At 37.0% G+C, this 23,296-nt stretch overlaps 1 protein-coding gene across 1 annotated transcript in view; it reads left to right on the forward strand.

Annotated features, from left to right (window-relative positions):
- The window catches only part of Adgrg7 (adhesion G protein-coupled receptor G7), a 60,530-nt gene that overhangs the window by 35,080 nt on the left and 2,154 nt on the right, over nucleotides 1-23,296 (forward strand). The window contains exons 9-15 of the mRNA XM_020183764.2: nucleotides 1,587-1,744; nucleotides 2,148-2,303; nucleotides 4,682-4,794; nucleotides 5,821-6,164; nucleotides 6,882-6,972; nucleotides 18,023-18,178; nucleotides 21,188-21,344. Coding sequence (XP_020039353.2) covers nucleotides 1,587-1,744; nucleotides 2,148-2,303; nucleotides 4,682-4,794; nucleotides 5,821-6,164; nucleotides 6,882-6,972; nucleotides 18,023-18,178; nucleotides 21,188-21,344 — 1,175 coding nt within the window. The remainder of the gene's footprint in view (nucleotides 1-1,586; nucleotides 1,745-2,147; nucleotides 2,304-4,681; nucleotides 4,795-5,820; nucleotides 6,165-6,881; nucleotides 6,973-18,022; nucleotides 18,179-21,187; nucleotides 21,345-23,296) is intronic.

Consider the following 23,296-nt stretch of genomic DNA (forward strand, 5'->3'; position numbering starts at 1 on the left):
TGTGAGAAATAGCAGACATGGTGAAGAGTACCTACTAAAAAACTGTGCTGAAAGATCCACTTGCTCTCCATGTTCTGTGACTTAACACAATTGGTCCTATTCCTTTAAATAAGAAGCAGACCTCATGGCAGGAGGGGCTTCCTAGGCACAGCCATCTTGATAGTCACCCATGTTTTTGTCCCTTGTCTTAAGAGTGAAGGAATCCAGATAGGCTGGGACTACCTACATGTTCCTCTGTCTTGCTGCATAGAAACCAAGATGTTTATACATGAACTGGACATGGCAGGACACACCTGTAATTCCAGCACTAGGGAGGCTAATGCAGGAAGATTACAAATTTGAAGCCAGCCTGAGCTACGTAGTGAATTTGTGGCCAACCTGAGCTATATAGTAAAACCCTGTTTCAAAAAACAAACAAAAAATGTTTACACATGAGATCTCCACAATACCTCCTTAACGTAGACCAGGCAGATATTGTTGCTCCCATATGGAAGATAAGGAAACAAAATCTCTACAATCATCAACAATTGGTGATACATGTTAATTACTCTGAAGATATAGAATGGCAAATAAACAACTAAAACCCAGGCTCAGTTTCTTCTATTACAGTCTCACAACACAGATCTACCTCAGATGTGTAGAGCTTTTCCCCATATACCAAGTGAGCAGTCATTTCTGCAGTGGACACCAGGGTGTGACCCTTAATTTCATTCAATCCTGACACCATCTACCTGGACATAGAGTCAGATCCCAAGTTTGAGGACTCAGTCCTCAAGACTGCCCCACCCCCCCCACTTAGCTGCCAGTTGTAAGCCTCAGATTGTTTTATCTGTGCTTCTGATTGACTAGTTATAAATCGGGGTTGCCATACCCTCTGCATGGGTTTCATTAATTTGCTTTAGCACCTCCCAGATCCCAGGGAAACATATACTGGTTTATTATAAAGGACATTAGAAAGAACACAGGTGAAGAGATGTATATAAGGCAAGGTGGTGTGAGTGAAAGGATACAGAGGTTCCATGTTCTCCCTGGGCTCACTACCCTCTAGGAATCTCCAGTGCTCTCTAAATGCTGTCCTTCGGGTTTCATGGAGAGTTCATTGCATAGAAGTGATTGAAGCATGGGCAGCCATGTAAAAATGTGATAACACAAACAGTATGATCTAATGCTAATAGAACGAGTGTGCCTGTCTTTTCACATTCATCTTTTTTGATCCTCTGTATAACATTTCTTCCTCTGGGTGTGGGACAAGCTCTTTTGAAATGGGTGTTTTATGATCAGGTAGGTCAGAAAATTTCTTGATGGCCAGCTTCTGTAAGTCATCTTTAGAGGAGAAATTCTATGGCCTAGAATTTCTATGGCCAGCCTTAGGTAAGTTGATGAGCCATCAACCATGGATGACAACAAAAATATGCATACTGTAATATTACAATTACCATATTGTAATTAAGTAAAAGTTCTGCTAGCAAACCATTTTTACTGCATTAAAAATGTTAGGCAGCCATGCAGTTCGACAATGACATGGAACTTTGTTTGTTGTTGACTCCAGGGCTTATTTATTGAACTTAGTGTCTTTTCTCTCCAAGGTAACTCTACATCATGTGGCTTTGTAGTGTATCAAAACAACAAGCTTTTCCAGTCTAAAAGTTTTGCAGCGAAATCAAATTTTAGTCAAAAAATTATTTCAGGAAAAGTGAGTGAAAATGAGAAAGATACCTCTGTTAAAATGGTCTTTAATCCAAGGGTGAGTTTTTCTATTAACAGACATAAAATATTCTGACCACTCTTTTTTTTTTTTTTAACAAAAGTCGAGATAATTTGGATAAAGGAAATCCATAGAAAATCTCTTTGAAGTTTCTTTGAAGTAGTCATTTAAATCTTTTTCCTGTCCATATCTTCTATCAAACTAAGTACAAAATAACCATTTGAATTTAAAAAAAAACTTTTTATGATATAAATCTTTAAATTTTTTTTGTTATTGTTGTGTGGGAAGTATCCTTTTTATTTCCTCATTCTATAATGAAGGTGCTAATGTTTGATATGTATTTAACTGATTTCTCTTGTGACTATCTTATCCTGTTCGGTTTTATTCTATCCAATTAAGCATTAAAATATCAGTAACTGTAATTCTCTTTAACAATTTACAGTACAATCAAAGAGAATTCCAACTTTATTCCTATGCCTGTGTCTACTGGAATGTTTCAACAAAGGATTGGGACACCTATGGCTGTTATAAAGACACGAGCATTGACGGATTCCTGGGCTGCTACTGCAACCATACGACTAACTTTGCTGTACTAATGGTAAGGTTACAGAACTCTTTCCAGACAAGAATTTTCCTTATGCACAAATTTAGTGTGTGCTAATTGGAGGTAACTTTAGGGTTTTGTTTACATAGGTTCTCAATTCAGGAGTATTAGCACTGAAAAAGGAAGAACTGGTAAAGGCAGATAGTGTAACACTTTTTGCAATATGGTCTTAAGATAGAGTAATTCAGCACTTCATTTTTAATAATGAAAAGGGAGCCTATGTGTGAAAGGGGAGCTGATAAACTCTGTTTGGCTAACTCACTAAAGTATGAAGATGTTATGGTCAGAGGTAAGCCTGTATCACTGTGGAATGTCAATACCTACTTAGCTAATATGGACAGTTTAAATTAGTTACCTAAAGCTTTTTCCACTGGATTTGTCAAAGTTATGAAGTTTTTGCTAGGAAAATTAGTTCAATTTGTCCCATAGTTCGTCGTGTATTCCTTAAACCTTTTACTCCAGTGAGAACTTGTATAGGTAACTGCTAACACTCAGTTCTAGTTTACCTCTGAAAGTTCTTGGACTATTCCTTTTGAGAAGAGCCTTCTGTAAGTGTCATTTCCAGAAACTGTTCTGCTGAAACGAGAATGTTACCTTTGATATAAAATGGAATGGGGAGGGGTATTGAATGCCTCTGCCATTAATGGCTCTTAGTGCTCTCAATCTCCCAAGAAGCAGACGTTTTCCTTCCATAGTAGGTGTGAGGTAGCCATATGAAGATGGAGAGCAGTAGAACATAACACAGCATACATTATCGAAGAACAGAATGTTGTTGAAAACCTTTGGAGATGACTATAATTTTTTAAATCATTTTAATGATTAACACTCTTATTTTAATTGACTTTTGTTACTTCTTTTCTAACTTATTTTCCAGAGAAATCTGCTTTCTCCATCAGAAAATATTGCAGATAAAAATTTAGCTTTCCTGTTATCATAAAGTAATAGTATCATTGATCTGTTGTGTATTGTTCAGGTTGCCATGCATATTTAATGATACAGAATACTTTGTCATAGTTATTCTTTTTTGAGATCAGACTTCACCTATTTCTTCTCAATTATATCTGCCTCAGTGCCTACCTACATATAGTTGTAATTATTTGGGGCTTGTGAAGTTTTTTCTTTAATGACTGATTAGAGTCATAATCTAAGATTAGAGCAGATGGGCTACAAATGGACAGAAGGTTTCTAAGATCTGAAGATTTACGCAGGCTGTGATTCTTTGTGCATCTACTTAGTAAACCGCACACAAACAATAACCTGAAACTTTTGTATTATTATTTTTTCAAATCAAGTTTATTTTTTATTTCCTTCCTACAAAAGTAATACATACTCATATACAGTATAAAAGGTTGCCTAGTAAATAGAATTATAGTGACATGCAAAAATGTATATTATAGCTTAAAATTGCAATTCAAGTACAATCCAATAATGTTAATAAGCACCTATATTTTTGTATAAGAGACATATAAATAAAACACACTTTAAATAGGACACTTCTGGAGAACAGATACAATTCCCAGAGGAGGGTATCGTGTGGAGTAGCTGGCAGCAAAGATGAACACAGTTTTTCTTATGCTTTTATATTAGCTTCATATTATATAATATGAAAAGCATAATTACTTTTCAAATCTTAACAACTTAAAAAATCAGAAAGTACAGATAAGCAAAAAGAATTATATCTATTCTGCCCACCCAGTGATCATCCTAACTAGTTCACCAGGTTCCTAAGAGTACCTATGTAGATAGAATATACTTTTCTAGGCATATTTACTAATATGTTGGGATAGATATAGCTATACAACAAAAAGACAAGAGCTTTTAAAAAATTAACAGGATTAACCTCCTTCCATATTTCTGAATATTTTTGCAATTTTATCTCTTAGATTTGCTTGGATTATAAAAACTCATAAAATGATATAATGGATAGATAAAGCAACTCTATCCAATTTAGATCTCATCAAAACAATTTAGGCTTTAGATATTAAAGAAGAATATGTATATATTTTTTCTAATTGAATTAGATCAATTGTTCTCAAGCTTCTGCTTCACGTGAACTACTTAGAGATAAGGGAATAATGTGTTTCATTAAAAAATATATCATCAATCTGGAAGTGGCAGTTCATGCCTTTAATCCCAGCTACTGGGGAGGATTGCAAGTTCGAGATGAGACTCTGTCTCAAGAAAACAAAAGAGTGTTGGAATGAGGTTGCAGGTTCAGCCCCTCCCTCAGATCATGTATATGTCAAAGGCTCAGTAAAAGGAGAACACAGTTAGCATCTATCTGGTTATTTTGACCAATAGAACTCTTTATGATGTTGACTTATACTGACAGGAATGATTATTTTAAAAATATGAATGGACTTATTTTTCAGAGTTTCAAAAAGGATTATCAGTATCCAGAATCACTAGACAGATTATCCACCCTGGGATGTGCCCTTTCCATTGCTGGTCTGGCTCTGACCATCATATTTCAGATTGCTACCAGGTAAAAAGGGGAAGGAGGTGCTTCTCATAAAGTATTCCTATTGAAAATTTTTTCATACTGTTTTATTTTAAAAAGTTAAAGGCCTACAGAAAAGTTGAAAGAGAATGCTGACATCCATACAGACCACATCTTGATTCAGTAATTTTTAATATTTCATTATTTTTTCTATTTTTTTCCTGAAAATTTGAAATTGTGTACATCATGACTGTCATCTTTAATTTCTTCAAACATTTATCTCCTAAGAGCAACGGCATTCTCGTATAAAGCATAGTGCCATTTTCCCCAGTGAGGAAAGTTGACCCAAGAAATTGAACATTTATGTAACATTGCCATGTTAATACAAAATCCATAATGGAATATCTCCAATTGTTCCAATAATATCCATTAAACTGGTTTTTTTCTCAATTCATTTAAATTCATTTAACATATACTGAAAGTTTTTTTCCTTCTAGTTTTGGTTTTGTTTGCTTTTGTACTACTGGGATTTGAATTCCTGGCCTTGCATTTGCTAAGCAGGTGTTCTACCTCTTGAGCCTCACCTCCACATTTCTTTTGGTTTTAAAAGAAGTTAAAACTTTATTGTTAGCATAAAAGTATCATTACTTTCATGCATAAGCATTATTGTGTCTCACGTATGTATCAGTTCCAACTTTCTGTTAGCTAAATCAAAGCACAGGTTAGGCCTGCAGGGGGGAATGGGGTACACAGGTCATAAATACTGGGAATAAGGACTCACTGGATGCTGTTTTGGAGATTAGCAATACCTTTTGATCAGAATGTTGTTTCAAGAATGGATACCTCAGCCTGTTTCCTGTGACTGACTGTTTTGTAGAAATGAGGTAATAGCAAAGTATGTTTCTCTGATGTAAGTGGGAGGAAGGTAGATTCACACCAGGCCTACTGGGTTATGAGCTGGATTTACACTGTGCAATAACATTCCTTTATTCTCTTACATTTAATTGGTGTTCAGTGTTTGCAGTTTCTTTGTTTTCATTTAGTTATTTGTGTTTACTTATTTATTTTCAGGAAAGTCAGAAAAACCTCAGTAACCTGGGTGTTGGTCAGTCTGTGCATATCAATGTTGATTTTCAACCTCCTTTTTGTGTTTGGAATTGAAAATTCCAATAAGGACTTGAAGACAAGTGATAGTGGCACTGACACTGACTTTGGCAAAAATGAAATGCTCACAAGTGATATCATTGACACCCCAAATCCCAAGTGCACTGCAATCGCTGCCTTGCTGCACTATTTTCTGTTAGTGACGTTTACCTGGAATGGACTCAATGCTACGCAGCTCTATTTCCTTCTAATTAGGACCATGAAGCCTCTTCCTCGACATTTCATTCTTTTCATCTCATTAATTGGATGGGGTAAGTGTTTGCATTTTCACCTGCTCAGGAATTTAATCTTGTCACAATCATTTAATTTAAGCAAACACCTGCTAAAGGTCTAAACGTACAAAGCCTTGAGGTAGGAGTAGAAAATGGAGAGATCACTAAGAATGCTTTCTGTTCAGGAGCTTATATTCGTGAAGGAGGCATATATGATCAAGGCAGGTATACCAGATAACTTAAAGATTATAAGCTAATAAACTTAAAGATGCTAATTTTAAAAACATCTTTATTATTGATTTATTTGAGACTTACACCATAAATAATTAACCTTCCTGATACTTTAAAAGACATGTTACAAAAAAGACAATCAGGGTGACTGTTTAAGAAAAAATCTTGAAAATTGTACTGGGTTCCAACAAAGGAGAAAAGAAGAATTGTCTTAGTGATATCAAAATTTAAATTTATCTAAGTGATAGATGTATTCAGACATTTTAGTATGGAAATTGTGATAAAAGATACAAAGAAATAAGAAATAGTATAGGATTGGTATATAGAACCAATTCAAAAAGGGGAAAGAAAACAAAAAAATTCCATCTTCTGTTGACCTATCTCTGTGAATCCATTGGTATATTGTCCATAGAGGAAAGAACAATATATCTGAAAGGGGTCAGAGGTATAATTCATTCATGGTCTTTTATAATTGATCCCAGTCTTGGATGAATAATTAATGCTGTACCTCTCTTTATCACATAGGAGTCCCTGCTATAGTAGTTGGTGTAACAGTGGGAATTATTTATGCTCAGAGTGGGAATAATTGGGAGTTAGACTACCGGCAAGAGGAAATGTAAGTTTATATTTTTTTAAATATACATTTCTTTGAGATAAGAGTGAAACTATTCAGTGATATTGAATCTAAATGTCACTGTACATATGCATATCACTTTATAATTATCATATTTAGTGGCGTATATTTCAAGTTCTCAAAAAACACATTATTTAGATGTGGTGATATAGAAATTTCCTATGATAAAGCTTTCTGAAAAGTAAGTAACTACCTTCTAACTTTATAAATCTGAACTTTCTTCTATTTCTTCTATTTATTTTCTTTTACTAAGTCTGAAAATCATATGGCACAATAGTTATGATCTTTAGTAAACCCATGACTTATTTCCTTCATGTAGAAAGTAAAAGCCACAATAATAGTGAAAACAATTAATAACTTAAAAAAGCACCATTCATGCCTCACTTTGAAGAACCAATTCTATGTTGACATGATTATAATTAATATTTCGTGGTGATTTAGCACACATAACAAATGATTCCTATGACTCTGGCATGAATAATTAACTGTTAACAATGGAAGTACCTGACTGTGTAGTGTTTGGTTTTTTTATACAGAGGGAGGGAGAGAAGAAAACTGAGTTGAACTGAGGCTCAATTCTTTACATGTATTTCTACTTCCAAAGAGCAACTATAATTTATCCTTCATGCTCATTTTATAAATCCAACCATTCTTATCCCTGGATTCTACCTTAATTTTCAACAATCAAATTAAAACCAAACTCTGGAAAGGGTATTAGTGCTCCCAGGGGAAGGCTGTGGCATTGGAGTGGGGAATCTTTCCTGACCATTCTAAGTGGCTACCTGGCTGGATTTCATACTCTCAGATTCTATTTTCTCTCTGCTATCATTAAGTATCTTTTTGAATTAAAAATCTTTAATTCCACAATTAGAAACAATGGATAGTATGTAAATATCTCACAGGAGAAAAAAATTCACTTCCAATTGCATTGCTGATATTCTGCTTTAGCCTAGGCACAGAGCTAGAACTACTCCTATAAAAGCCTTCAGGAGAAGACAGGTATGGTGGTACATGCTTGTAATCCCAGCTACTGAGGAGGTGGAGGTAGGAGGATCGCAAATTTGAGGTCAGCCGGAGCAAAGGTAGCAACAAGATGTTGTCTCAAAAATAAAATAAATTTAAAAAAATAAAACCAAAAGGGCCAGGGCATGGCTCAAGTGGTAAAACACTTCCATAGCATGCACAAAGCCCTAGGTTCAATCTCAAGCACCAGGTAGGGGAAAACCCTTCAGGAGAAAGAAGCCAACTGACTTAAATTTACTCACCCCGAGCTGTCAAGAATTAATACCAGATCTTTTCCTGTTGGGAAAGACATGAGGCTACTAATGATAGAGGATGGAGACAGAAGAATGTACAACTCCATTACCCACCTCAACTCAGGCACCTGTCCTTCTACTTTCCACCCCACACAATCTATCCAGGGCTGTCTTGAGAAACATCAAGGATTGTTTTGGTTTTCCTGACTTACTGTCCCAGTAGTTGCTCTTCAATATCCTGTGTTCTCCTCCACTGCCCTCAGAGGCTCTGTTCCTCCTCCCTGACAGCTCTGACTCAGTTCTCTGGCCCACTGTCCTCTCTGTAGACCCAGTTAAGAAGTGAATGGAGAGCAGGTCATGCTCCTCTTAATTTTCTACCCCCAGTTCTCTGTGCCACTCCCAGACAGGCTCTTACAGATTTTCCTGACAAGTTGAAGTTAACCTTGGGGTTAAATTTTCAATGTTAAAACTATTTTTCCCCACATCCCATGGCAAAATCACCAACGCATATAACATTTCCTCTGAGGTCTATCCACGATGCTCCCTAGATTTCAGTTCCTTAGCTGTGTTTCAGATGAACCTACAGCCTGAGACTCCATAACTACAAGGGTCAATCTCACTGTGGGAACCATCCTCTTCCTCAGCAATCTATTTCTCAAGACCTAATTCATTCAATTCAGATTAACAAAGAGAGGAAGTTTTGTGAGAACAATCTAGCATGACTGCTTCTTACTCTGAGTAGTGGAAAGGATAGCAGGGGTGAGGGTCCCCTTCTAATACACCTCCTGATGGACATGGGTACCAATGTGCATCTCCCTTACAGATGTCCCCAACAGTGTGAAGTCACTAAAAAGCCTTACAAACATTTGTGTCAGTGTACACACACACACACACACACACACACACACACACAATAGTACAAATAGTAACTTTTAGAACTTGTATTTTCTAAAGTTTAAAATAGCTCTAAAATGACATAAGTATTTGTTGAATTGTTTCATGATTAGAAAGCTTGTCTTTATAAAATAGAGTGTAGAGAATTCCAAGATGGCAGCTAGAGGGAGGAAGCAGAAAGCGAGCCTCCTATAGTGAAATCTTGGAGAGACACTGGAGACACACCTTGCAGGCAAAACCACCCAGAAAAGGCAAAACTTTGACCCATCCACACCTCCAGCCAGCGCAGAGAATCTCCACTTCACGTTAAATGGAAAAACCAGGAGTGCCCCCCGGCCACCAGTCACCCACGCCCAAATGGCTTGGGAAGACGTGGACAAGGTGAGCTAAGTGGTACGCAGTACTTCCACAGACAACCCTGGGCCAGATCAGCATAGCTCCCTGGACAGACTGACCCCCACCCAGGGAAAAAAGAGAAACTGAGTAATAAGCAATAAGAACAGTAAAGACACATTGCAAAGAGGGTGGGACACACTGAGCACAGAAGAAGAGGAGAGAGGAATCCTTCCTAGAACTGTAAATAAACAAGCCGGGCCTGGCCAGAGAGGCTCCGGTGGGAGCGTGGATGTGTGCCTAGCAACCAGGAACGGGAAAGCTTGCGAGAATGGTGGAGGGAGGAAAACTCCACAGGAGAGGGGGGAAGATCCACCTCCCACGTGAGCTGTAAACAAACATGCCAGCCAGCAGGGGCAGCAGGGCACACCCATCAAGCAGGAGCAGGAAAGCTTGTAAAAGCAGCGGTGGGAGGAAAACTCCACAGGAGAGGGGGGAGGACCCACTTCCCACGTGAACTGTAAATAAACACACAGGCCTGAGAAAGCGGGTGCAGTGTCACCTGCCCCAGTGTGCTTGGAAAGGGGAAAGCTTGTAGCAGTGGCTCGCACACAGGAGAACTCTGAGTAAACAAAGCCTGTGAGGCCAAGTGAGTGCTAAGCTCACCCCTGAGTACTGCATAAATAATGCCTCCAGCAACAGCAGGCTGACAGCAGCGGGCAGGCAAGCCACAGCCGCAGATAGCCCTTCACAGACTTGTCTCCAGACTCTTTTTTTTCTCTCTCCCTACCTTTGATGAGAAAACAACTGAACTATACCTGCATGCTGAAAAACTTACTGAAACTGTATTGCATTTGAACTTGGGACACTTTGTGAGTTTTGTGTGTGTGTGTGCAGTTTTGTTCTACTTTATGCATCCCCTTTGATGAGACAACTACAGAACGATATCTGAGGCACCATCTTCAGGATTGGAGACTGAGATGGACACCAAAATTATTAAGACTGAAACTTCATTGCATTTGAACTTGGAGGTTTTTTTTTTCTTCTATTTTTCATTTTGTTTTATTTTACTTTATTTTTATATATATTTTTTCTTTCATTTACTCATTTTTTATTTTTATTCTTATCTTTATTCATTTTACTTTTTATTTTCAATCCTCTCTCTGTCTCTCTAATGCCTGTTCAGCTTACGGTTGATTAGTACACTGTCTCTCCCTGTTTATATCTTTGAAACTTTTTTGTTTGTTTCTTTGTTTTGTTTTTTTTCTTTCTACTTGATATTTGTTTTTCCCTTTTCCCTTAACTTCTTTGCTTTCCATCCCCTCTCACCCTTCCATTCTAAATATCACTAGTGCTATTATTATAAGACAGAAAATACTTAATTGCACACTGTACAGGGACAATAACAACACCAAGGGCAATGATGGGAAGACAGAAAAAACAGGGAAACCAGTTTCCCCAAAGCAAAAAATTAGTATGGGAACCAGAGGGAAATGAAGAAAACAGATACTAAGATCCAGACTCCAACAACTGAAGATATACTATGCCAAAGAACCCAATGAAGCCCACAAGAGTCATTTAAAAGAAGACATACTACAGGTACTCAATGAGAATTTTATAGAGATGATACTGGATAGGGTCAACCAAAATGTTCAGGAGACACTCAAAATATTCCAAGACAACAAAAATAGAGAATTTGAAAAAGCAAAAGAAGAAATAAAGGAAACCATAGAAGCACTGTATAAACACCAAAGTGAAACAGAGAACAAGATTAATAAACAGATAAATGAACTCTGCAGACTTCTCAACAGAAACATTAAAAGCAAGAAGAGCGTGGGGTGAGATCTTCCGGGCACTGAATGAAAATAACTTCAACCCCAGGATACTCTACCCAGCAAAACTATCATTCAAAATAGATGGAGCAATAAAAGTCTTCCATGATAAGCACAAACTAAAACAATATGTGACCACAAGCCACCACTACAAAAGATTCTTCAAGGGATTCTGCAAACAGAAGTGAAACCCAACTTAACCATGAAAAGACAGGCAGCACCAAACCACAGGAAAAGAAAAAGCAAGAAAGTAGAGAATAACCCTAACTTAGGTACACACAATCAAACCTTCAAACAACTACGACAACTAAATGACAGGAATCACCACATACTTATCAGTAATAACACTTAATGTTAACGGACTTAACTCATCCATCAAAAGGCACTGCTTGACAAAATGGATTAAAAGGGAAGATCCAACAATGTGTTGCTTACAGGAGACCCATCTCACCGACAGAAATAAGGATAGGCTTAGGATGAAAGTCTGGAAGAAGATTTACCAAGCCAGTGGCCCCCCAAAACAGGCAGGAGTAGCAATACTTAACTCTGACAAAGTAGACTTCAAACCTACATTGATCAAATAAGATAAAGGACATTCTATACTAATAAAAGGGGAAATAGACCAAAAGGAAATAATAATTATCAACCTATATGCACCCAATGTCAATGTACCCAATTTCATCAAACATACCCTGAAAGACCTAAAAGCATATATTAACTCCAACACAGTGGTTGTGGGAGACTTTAACACCCCATTATCATTAATAGATAGGTCATGCAAACAAAAAATCAATAAAGAAATCCAAGATCTAAAATATACAATAGATCAAATGGACCTACCTGATGTCTATCGAACATTTCATCCAACTTCTACACAATATTCATTCTTCTCAGCAGCCTATGGAACCTTCTCCAAAATAAATCATATCCTAGGGCACAAAGCAAGCCTCAGTAAATATAAGAAAATAGAAATTATACCATGCATACTATCTGATCACAATGCAGTAAAACTAGAACTCACAACAAAAGTAAAGACAAAAAACATGGAAACAGCTGGAAACTGAATAACTCATTACTTAATGAACAATGAGTCACTGATGAAATAAAAGAGGAAATTAAAAAGTTCCAGGAAGTCAATGAAAATGAAAACACAACCTACCAGAATCCATGGGACACAGCAAAGGCAGTCCTGAGAGGAAAGTTTACAGCCATGAGTGCATATATTAAAAAGAGTGAAAGATCCCAAATCAATGACCTAATGATACATCTCAAACTCCTAGAAAAACAATAACAAGCAAATCCCAAAACAAACAGAAGGAGAGAAATAATAAAAATAAGAGCTGAAATCAATGAAATAGAAATGCAAAAAACAAAGAATTAATGACACAAAAAGTTGGTTCTTTGAAAAAATAAACAAGATTGATAGACCCATGGCAAACCTGACTAAAATGAGTAGAGAAAAAACCCAAATTAGTAGAATCAGGAATGCAAAAGGGGAGATAATAACAAATACCATGGAAGTCCAGGAAATCATCAGAGACTACTTGGAGAACCTATATTCAAATAAATTTGAAAATCTTAAAGAAATGGACAGTCTTCTAGATACATATGATCATCCAAAACTGAACCAAGAGGAAATTAATCACCTGAATAGACCTATAACACAAAATGAAATTGAAGCAGCAATCAAGAGTCTCCCCAAAAAGAAAAGTCCAGGACCTGATGGATTCTCTGCAGAATTCTATCAGACCTTTAAAGAAGAACTGATACCAACCCTCCTTAAACTGTTCCACAAAAAAGAAAAGGAAGGAAAACTGCCTAACACATTTTATGAAAGCAGTATTACACTTATCCCAAAACAAGGCAAAGACACCTCCAAAAAGGAGAACTATAGGCCAATCTCCTTAATGAACATTAACGCAAAAATCCTCAACAAAATAATGGCAAACCAAATTCAACAACACATCAAAAAGATTATTCACCATGACCAAGTAGGCTTCATCCTAGGAATGCAGGGGTGGTTCAACATATGAAAATCAATAAACATAATAAACCACATTAACAGAAGCAAAGACAAAAACCACTTGATCACCTCAATAGATGCAGAAAAAGCCTTTGATAAGATCCAACACCATTGCATGATAAAAGCTCTAAGAACACCAGGAATAGAAGGAAAGTACCTCAACATTATAAAGGCTATATATGACAAACCTATAGCCAGCATTATACTTAATGGAGAAAAACTGAAACCATTCCCTCTAAAATCAGGAACCGGACAAGGATGTCCACTATCTCCACTCCTATTCAACATAATACTGGGATTCAGCCAGAGCAATTAGGCAAGAAGAAGGAATAAAAGGAATACAAATAGGTAAAGAAACTGTTAAAATATCCCTATTTGCAGACAACATGATCTTAAAGACCCAAAAAACTCTCCACAGAAGCTTCTAGACATCATCAATAGCTACAGCAAGGAAGCAGGATATAAAATCAACATAGAAAAATCATGAGCATTTCTATACACTAATAATGAACAAACTGGAAAAGAATATATGAAATCAATTCCATTTACAATAGCCTCAAAAAAAATCAAATAAATAGGTGTAAACCTAACAAATATGTGAATGACCTCTACAAGGAAAACTATACACTTCTGAAGAAAGAGATTGAGGAAGACTATAGAAAGTGGAGAGATCTCCCATGCTCATGGATTGGTAGAATCAAAATAGTAAAAATGTCTGTTCTCCCAAAAGTAACCAACATGTTTAATGCAATTCCCATCAAAATTCCAATGACATTCATTAAAGAGATTGAAAAATACCGTTAAATTTATATGGAAACACAAGAGGCCACGAATAGCCAAGGCAATACTCAGTCAAAAGAACAATGCTGGAGGTATCACGATACCTGACTTCAAACTATACTACAAAGCAATAACAATAAAAACAGCATGGTACTGGCACAAAAACAGACATGAAGACCAGTGGAACAGAATAGAGGACCCAGATATGAAGCCACACAACTATAACCAACTTGTCTTTGACAAAGGAGCTAAAAATATACGATGGAGAAATAGCAGCCTCTTCAACAAAAACTGCTGGGAAAACTGGTTAGCAGTGTGCAAAAAACTGAAACTAGATCCATGTATATCACCCTATACCAAGATTAACTCAAAATGGATCAAGGATCTTAATATCAGACCACAAACTCTTAAGTTGATACAAGAAAGAGTAGGAAATACTCTGGAATTAGTAGGTATAGGTAAGAACTTTCCCAACGGAACCCCAGCAGCACAGCAACTAAGAGATAGCATAGATAAATGGGACCTCATAAAACTAAAAAGCTTCTGTTCATCAAAAGAAATGGTCTCTAAACTGAAGAGAACACCCACAGAGTGGGAGAAAATATTTGCCAGTTATACATCAGACAAAGGACTGATAACCAGAATATATAGGGAACTTAAAAAGCTAAATTCTCTCAAAACTAATGAAGCAATAAAGAAATGGGCAAGTGAAGTAAACAGAACTTTCTCAAAAGAAGAAATTCAAAAAAATGGCCAAAAAACACATGAAAAAATGCTCACCATCTCTAGCAATAAAGGAAATGCAAATTAAAACCACACTAAGATTCCACCTCACCCCTGTTAGAATAGCCATCATTAGCAACACCACCAACAACAGGTGTTGGCGAGGATGTGGGGAAAAAGGAACCATCTTACACTGTTGGTGGGAATGTAAACTAGTACAACCACTGTGGAAAAAAAATTGGAGGCTACTTAAAAAGCTAAACATTGATATACCATTTGATCCAGCAATACCACTCTTGGGGTTATACCCAAAAGACTGTGACACAGGTTACTCCAGAGGCACCTGCACACCCATGCTTATTGCAGCACTATTCACAATAGCCAAGTTATGGAAACAGCCAAGATGCCCCACTACTGACGAATGGATTAAGAAAATGTGGTATCTATACACAATGGAATTTTATACAGCCATGAAGAAGAACAAAATGTTATCATTCACTGGTAAATGGATGGAATTGGAGAACATCATTCTGAGTGAGGTTAGCCTGGCCCAAAAGACCACAAATCGTATGTTCTCCCTCATATGTGGACATTAGATCAAGGGCAAACACAACAAGGGGATTGGACTTTGAGCACATGATAAAAGCAAGAGCATACAAGGGAGGTATGAGGATAAGTTAGATACCTAAAAAATTCCTTAAAAGCAACTGAGGCCAATAGGAAAGGGGACCAGGAACTATAGAAAATGTTAGATCAAAAAGAATTAACCTAGAAGGTAACACACACCCACAGGAAATTAATGTGAGTCAACTCCCTGTATAGCTGTCCTTATCTCAACTAGCAAAAACCCTTGTTCGTTCCTATTATTGCTTATACTCTCTCTTCAACAAAATTAGAGATAAGGGCAAAATGGTGTCTGCCGAGTATTGAGGGGATTGGGGGGAGAGGGAGGGGGCGGAGTGGGTGGTAAGGGAGGTGGTGGGGGCAGGGGGGAGAAATGACCCAAGCATTGTATGCACATATGAATAATAAAACAATAAAAAATAAATAAAATAAAATAGAGTGTGATTGTTGTTTTCTTTCTTTATCCTTTCCTCCCCTTTTAAAATCCGTTTCCCTAAGTCCTGGATAAGAAATGGGTCCATCATTTTCTTTGAAAAATTTTGCCAGCCACTTAGTCACCAAAGAGGCTCCCAGACTTTTAGAAGTAGATCTCAGCAAGATTTCATTAAATTATTAGACAAGTAGTTTGTTTTCTTTCAGTGTATGGGGTTGTGAAGAGGGACTGGCCAAAAGGCTTGCTGTATTGGTCACCTCTTCATTGCTGTGATAAAATATCTGAGGGAAACAATTCAAAAGATTCAGTTTCAAGGTTTCAGTCTTTTATCACCTGGCCCTGTTAATGTGGCAAAGTTGCTTACCTCATGGTGGCTAGAAAGTAGAGATATAGGATGAGACCAGGGACAAGATATACCCTTCCAAGGCATACCCGCCAATGACCTACTTCCTACAACAAGCCACCCTCTTCTAGTAGTTCAGTCAGGATGAACCCTTCAATGGTGTAGTTAGCACACCCTTGTGATCCAGTCACTTCTCGCCATCAGCTGGAGACACAACACATGAACTTTTTGAGGGTCTCGTCATATGAAAACCATAACAATTATCCTCCAATCATGGTTGAAAGGAAAGGGCAGCTAGAAGTCCTAAAGATGAATTTTACATCTCAACAAATAAAAGCCTGGGCATGGTGGCATGCCCCTGCCATCCCAGCTGTACCAGAAATATAAATAGGAGGATCACTGTCTAGCCATGCCGGGTGTAAACATGAAACCCTCTCTCAAAAACAACCAAAGCAAAAAGGACTGGAGGCATGGCTCAAGTGGTAGAGCACCTGTCTAGCGAGAGCAAGGCCCTGAGTTTAAACCCCAGTATTGCCAAAAAAAAAAGAAAAAAACAAGTTAATGAGACCTGATCTCAAAAATAAGTTGGGCATGGCAATGGAATCAAAATAATGGACTAATAAGTAGCTATGAAAATTAATGAGGATGCTTTTTATATTTTGTGATAGAATGATCTCCATAATATATTGTTAAGTGAGGTATAGAAGCATGTATTGAATGTTGCCATTTGTTTAAAAATCAACAAAGTATGCATTTGCTGATTTAGGCATAGCCCAAATATAGAAGGATACGTAAGAAACATTGACTGAAAATGGGTGACTACAAACAAATGTAAAAAGAAATTTTGTCCCTTTATGACAGTGTGTAGGTTTCATATTTTAAGCCATGTGGATAAGTTATATATTCAAAAGTAAAATAAAATAGTAACTCCCTACCATCAGATATCTCAAAGTGACATTTATTTTTTTAAAAATTTTATTAGCATAAATTAATTGTATAAAGGGGTTTCATTGTGATAGTTATATACATGCATATAATGTGCTTTAATCAAATTCATCCTGTCTTTATTGCTGTTTCCTAATCCCTTACCTCTGACAGTTTTTAGTGGGTTTCATTATGCTGTTTGCATACATATGTATAAAATGTACTTTGATCATATTCATCTCTCATCACTCTTTCCTTGCCCCCTTCCCCCCCCAATGGTTCCCACCTCAAAACAGTTCCCCTTCTACAAGCATGCCATATTATTATTGTTTCTTAGGTCTAGATTCTGGATATGAACAAAAACATGCCACATTTATCTTTCTGAATTTGGCTTATTTCATCAACATGCTAGGGAGTGACTTAAATTCCGAACTGTCAGCTTGGCAGTGTAGTTCAGTATAGCTATTTTCTAGCATGCCCAAAGCTCTGGGTTTGATCCCTAGTACCATAATGATAATGATAATAATAATAAATAATAATAATTATTCAAGGCTCATTGAATAGACAGCTCAAAAGCTTCCTTGTGACTGATAAAGAAATATGGCATGACCCACCTTAGTGTGCTCAATTTGTTTTTGCACAGGGTCTTACTATGTAGTCCAAGCTGGCTTCAAACTCATGATCCTTCTGCCTCAGCCTGCTGAATGCTGGGATTTCTGGTGTGTACCTCCACACCGGGCACAATGGGTTGAATTCTTGAAAGTGATTTCAGTCAAATTTCAGTTGAGTGAGTGTCAGTGTTAATGCCATAAGGAACCAGTATTAATGACTTTCTAGGTCTATTGAAATAATTTATTTTCTCCACAGCTGCTGGCTGGCAGTTTCAAACAGCAATGGTTTTATAGCAAGTCCATTTTTGTGGTCATTCATCATGCCTATAACCATTATCCTCATCATGAATATTGTTATATTTATTATGATCACAGTGAAAGTATTGTGGAAGAATAACCAGAATCTGACCAGGTAAGATTCTCAATGAGTACGAAGCTGCTAGGCAAGACTAATCCAGCAGCAAATCCAGAATTATAATGTGTACATGATTTCTGAAAGTTTTCAAATTCTAACACAAAGGCAGGTATATGGGGGTTTAAGAGAGATTTTTGTATAAACTTTGGCTCCGGAAGTGGATCTTCTCATCCTCTAACATTAGTTCTACTATGTGGGGATACTACATTACACATCACATATTTGTGTTATATGAGCCCAATGAAAAACTAAATCCTGAGCCTTCAAGAAAGATATTTTTCCCTCCCCCTGACCCAAATATTCAAAAGTCAGTGTTGAATAATTAAAGAGTTGTGAGGAGGTGCTTGTTCCTGCATTTTCATTTCATAAACCAGTGTTTGTAGGCTGTACATTATACATACAGTTTGAATTATACAATGGCTTTATATGTTTAAAAATTCATTGTAAATATATGAAAGTTTGGACATTTCACTTAAAAATGAAAATTTTCTTGAAAATCTTGAGCATCTGGCTGCACTAAGTCCATATTCCCAACGAGGAGTCATGTGCTCTCTGGCTTACTGGTTCCCATTCAGACTGCTCCTCTCCTTGTTATAATCTTCCTGATCCCTATAAGCATTCTCATTGTTATCTCTAATATTAAGTGAGAGCTTTTGGTTGGAGAGACAAAGAACATAAACTATGAAAAACATAGATTCTGTACCCCAGCCCTATCTCCACAGCACAAACTGGTCAGAACACAGGGCTAATGAGGTTTTGAGTTCAGATTTAATTCTATAAGATTTTGCTTATCCCAAATATGTTTACCATAAAAGCTTCTGTGAACATTCAGTAATCTCACAAATAGATCCACTTGGTGTGAACAGGTAAATGCAGACCAACCTCACTGGTGAGAATATAATATCAAATAATGTGCTCTACAAATCAAAAGTAAGTATTATCTTTCTTATATGCATAATTAAGGGGAAATATGAGGAATATGCCATCACTGACAAGCATTAGTAGTAGTGCTGAAAAACTTTGGTAAAGACTTCTTAGCCTAATTTCAAATTAGATTCTATGCAATATCATTATTGACCACAAACACCAATCACATGTTTATTTCTAAATTTTGACTGACTGATAGCCCATGGTTCTTTAAATTGGCCTAGTTACAATGAAAAGCATGTATAACTTAATTGTTTAACTAATTATCTTTCATATGCTAGTTAGTTAACTATATAACAAATCATTCCAAAATTTAGTGGCTTATAATGACAAATATTTGTTTTTTGTACTAGTTTGAGCATTGTCTGGGTGGTTGTTCAGTCTTGGATGAGCCAGGTGACTCACTTCCATTTCTGGCAGTTGGTAGATGACTGGGTTTGGGTAGCATCTGAATAGTTGGGAAAACTCATTTCTGCTCTGTGTTGTTTTTTCCTTCTCCATTAGGCCAATCCTAGCTTCTTCATATAGTGGTCTCAGGATTCCAAAGAATAGTGAAAGGAAGCAAACTCTAATGACACTTAAAGTCTCTTCTTATAACATTTGCTAGTGTTTTACTAGCCAAAGTAAGTGTAACAGTCAACACCAGATTCCAAAAGCATAAACTTCTCATGAGAGGGAAAAAGATCACCCTGTATTTGAATAACTTTTCTTATATAAACCCAAGGCATAGCAAGATCCCAGAAAACAACCCCACCTTCCACCCCCCACACAGGAGGAAGTCCTCACTGGCTGATCTTGTGGGAATACCCATGTAATCATAATTCCATTCCAACAAAAGAGTTAATTCTTAGTGAAATTTGCCTGCAGTAAAGCATGTAAAGAATTGTTTTTTCTTGAGCTCTTATTTATTAATTTTTAATCTTCATTTTTATTATTATTGTACTGGGGCTTTGTTGTGATATTTATAAAAGTTCTTACAATATATCATAGTTGAATTCACCCCCTCCATCATTCTTCTTTATCCCTCCTCCCTTCATTCCTGGAATACTTTCAATAGATCTCATTTTTCCATTTATATACATGTGTAGGTAATATTTCCACGATATTCACTCTCTTACAACCTTTCCTTATATCCTTCTCCCTCCAAGCTTTTAAATGGGTAGTAAGGTATTCTTAAGCAAAGCTTGCTACTCATACTTTCTCTAGAGTGAGGTAAGATCTAGTATCAATGTTCTTCCACCTGAGGCATAATATGTTTTTTTAATTTTATTATTCATATGTGCATACAAGGCTTGGGTCATTTCTCCCCCCTGCCCCCACCCTCTCCCTTACCACCCACTCCGACCCCTCCCTCTCCCCCCACCCCCTCAATACCCAGCAGAAACTATTTTGCCCTTATTTCTAATTTTGTTGTAGAGAGAATATAAGCAATAATAGGAAGGAACAAGGGTTTTTGCTGGTTGAGATAAGGATAGCTATACAGGGCATTGACTCACATTGATTTCCTGTGCGTGGGTGTTACCTTCTAGGTTAATTCTTTTTGACCTAACCTTTTCTCTAGTTCCTGGTCCCCTTTTCCTGTTGGCCTCAGTTACTTTTAAGGTATCTGCTTTAGTTTCTCTGCGTTAAGGGCAACAAATGCTAGCTAGTTTTTTAGGTGTCTTACCTATCCTCACCTCTCCCTTGTATGCTCCCACTTTTATCATGTGCTCAAAGTCCAATCCCCTTGTTGTGTTTGCCCTTGATCTAATGTCCATATATGAGGGAGAACATATGATTTGTGGTCTTTTGGGCCAGGCTAACCTCACTCAGAATGATGTTCTCCAATTCCATCCATTTACCAGCAAATGATAACATTTCGTTCTTCTTCATGGCTGCATAAAAGTCCATTGTGTATAGATACCACATTTTCTTAATCCATTTGTCAGTGGTGGGGCATCTTGGCTGTTTCCATAACTTGGCTATTGTGAATAGGAGGCATAATATTTTAAAAATAACAATGGATATGAATGGCTGAATATGCATGAAAAAAGGATAACCTAATGAGTCATATTTTCTTTCTTGTTTTCCTTCACCTAGCACAAAAAAGGTTTCATCCCTAAAGAAGATGCTCAGCACATTATCTATTGCAGTTGTTTTTGGAATTACCTGGGTTCTGTCTTACTTTATGCTAATTAATAATGATGACATCAGGATTATCTTCAGCTACATATTCTGCCTTTTTAATACCACTCAGGTATGGTATAGTCTTCTGAAAATAGTGGACCATGAAGCAGTGGGGATAATATTCCCCTGGACCAAAGTTTTCCTTCTTTTATTTTTTAAAAATGCCCTGAAGGTCATTGCTTAGTTATCGTTAAAAGATTCTATTTTTTAATGCACTTTGTGGGAGTAAGAATAGAAGCCCTTTATGACTTACTATGTCATTTACTGATCTGAAGGTCATAGAACAAAATTACAATAGGGTACTCTACTCTTTTTGAGTAGAAAATATTTTATCAAGCTGACAACTTAGGAAACACCTTCTTTATTTTTCTCCTAGAGAACAATTTCATGGAAGCTCTTTACCATGGTTGATATGGTCAGTTTTACTTATTGTTGGAATGCTGTGGGTTACTTAATTTATTTTTCAATTTTTTGTTTTTTTTGGTGGTACTGGAGTAATGAACTCAGAGTCTTGTGCCTGGTTAAGTTCTCTACCACTTGAGCCACTCCATGAGCCCTTTTTGCATTGGTTATTTTTTTAGATATGGTCTCACTTTATGCCCAGGCCAGCCTGGGCAAGGATCCTACTGTTTGTGCTCCCCATGTAGGTGGGATGATTTGCCACCATTGATTGATATGGGGTCTCGTAAACGTCCTTCCTTCCTTCCTTTTTTCTTCTCTCTCTCTACCCTCCCTTCCCTTCCCCTCTTCCCCCTTCTCTTTCTTTCTTTGGTCGTACTCAAGGCCTCACACTTGCTAGGCACTGGTTTTATCGACAAGCATTTAAGCTACCTTTTTTCCTAAATTTTAGTAACATGTTTTATTTAACTCATTACAATGCAAATAACAACATTACATCATGTACTCAATATAAAAATTATTAATGAGATACTCAAAATCTTTTAGTAATACTAAGGCCGTGTGTATTTCACTCTTATAGTACACTATCATTTGAATGCTAAACTTTTAGTGAGAATACTTGATCTATTTTTAGATTGCATAAAATCTATAGTTAGAAGAATAAATTCATACCCAAGTTTTTCCCCAAATACACAAGCATTCCGAAGATCACTAAATTGAGTGCCAGTTTTGAAATTTAAATTAAGAAGACATGAAATTCAGAATTTGGTTCTTTTTTGCTACAATTACAAGTGCTAAATTGCCATGTGTATACCTGTACAGTGGAACATAGGCTTTAAAGGAGCCTCCCAGTTTATTTCCTGATCATTATGTGGCTCTCCTCACCAGCCCTCTATAGGGGAGCAGGTAGCTGCTTGGCTGAATTGCGACCACTATGAAAATGACCATGCAAACTCAGGCGATAGTCTTCTTCATTGTCCTTTCAGACTAACTCCCATAGAAAATGGGTATGGGCCTGCCACTAAATTAGAACATATAAAGTAGCTCTTTCCAATGGGAGCTTTTTAGAAGGGCAGTAATGGGGTAAATTTTGTTTAGGATTGCCAATTTATCCATGGGCTTGTTACCTAGAGTGCACAGGAATTAAGGGAAGAATCTGAAGGAGGCATAGTCAAGGGTATTCTCTACTCCATGCAGAGGAGAGGCAAATTACAAAAGATGGTTTCATTACACAATGTTAATACTACATAGCAAACTTGAGGGTGGAAATGTGTAAGAGTACTAGGCTAAAAATCATGAAACTTAGGCTGCCTTCCAGCTTCACCATTAATCATTAATTAATTAGTTAATTAATGATATGATTTTAGGAAAGTCACACAACCTCTGTGAATGAGGTGTGTAAAATATAAAATGAGAAATCAACACAATGCTTCTCAAAATGGGTCTGGATATTGTTATATCAGAACTTACATAGTGTGAAAATGATGATTCCTAGGTCTTGTTACTTACCTGCATAATTATAATGTACAGGGTAAGAGCTGGGGATCTTGCTTTAAACAAGGAACCCAAGAGATTTTTATGAACACCAATGTGTGGGAATGAACAGATTAGCTCACATACAGA

The sequence above is a fragment of the Castor canadensis genome, chromosome 5, assembly GCF_047511655.1.
Source record: "Castor canadensis chromosome 5, mCasCan1.hap1v2, whole genome shotgun sequence".
Classification (NCBI taxonomy): domain Eukaryota; kingdom Metazoa; phylum Chordata; class Mammalia; order Rodentia; family Castoridae; genus Castor; species Castor canadensis.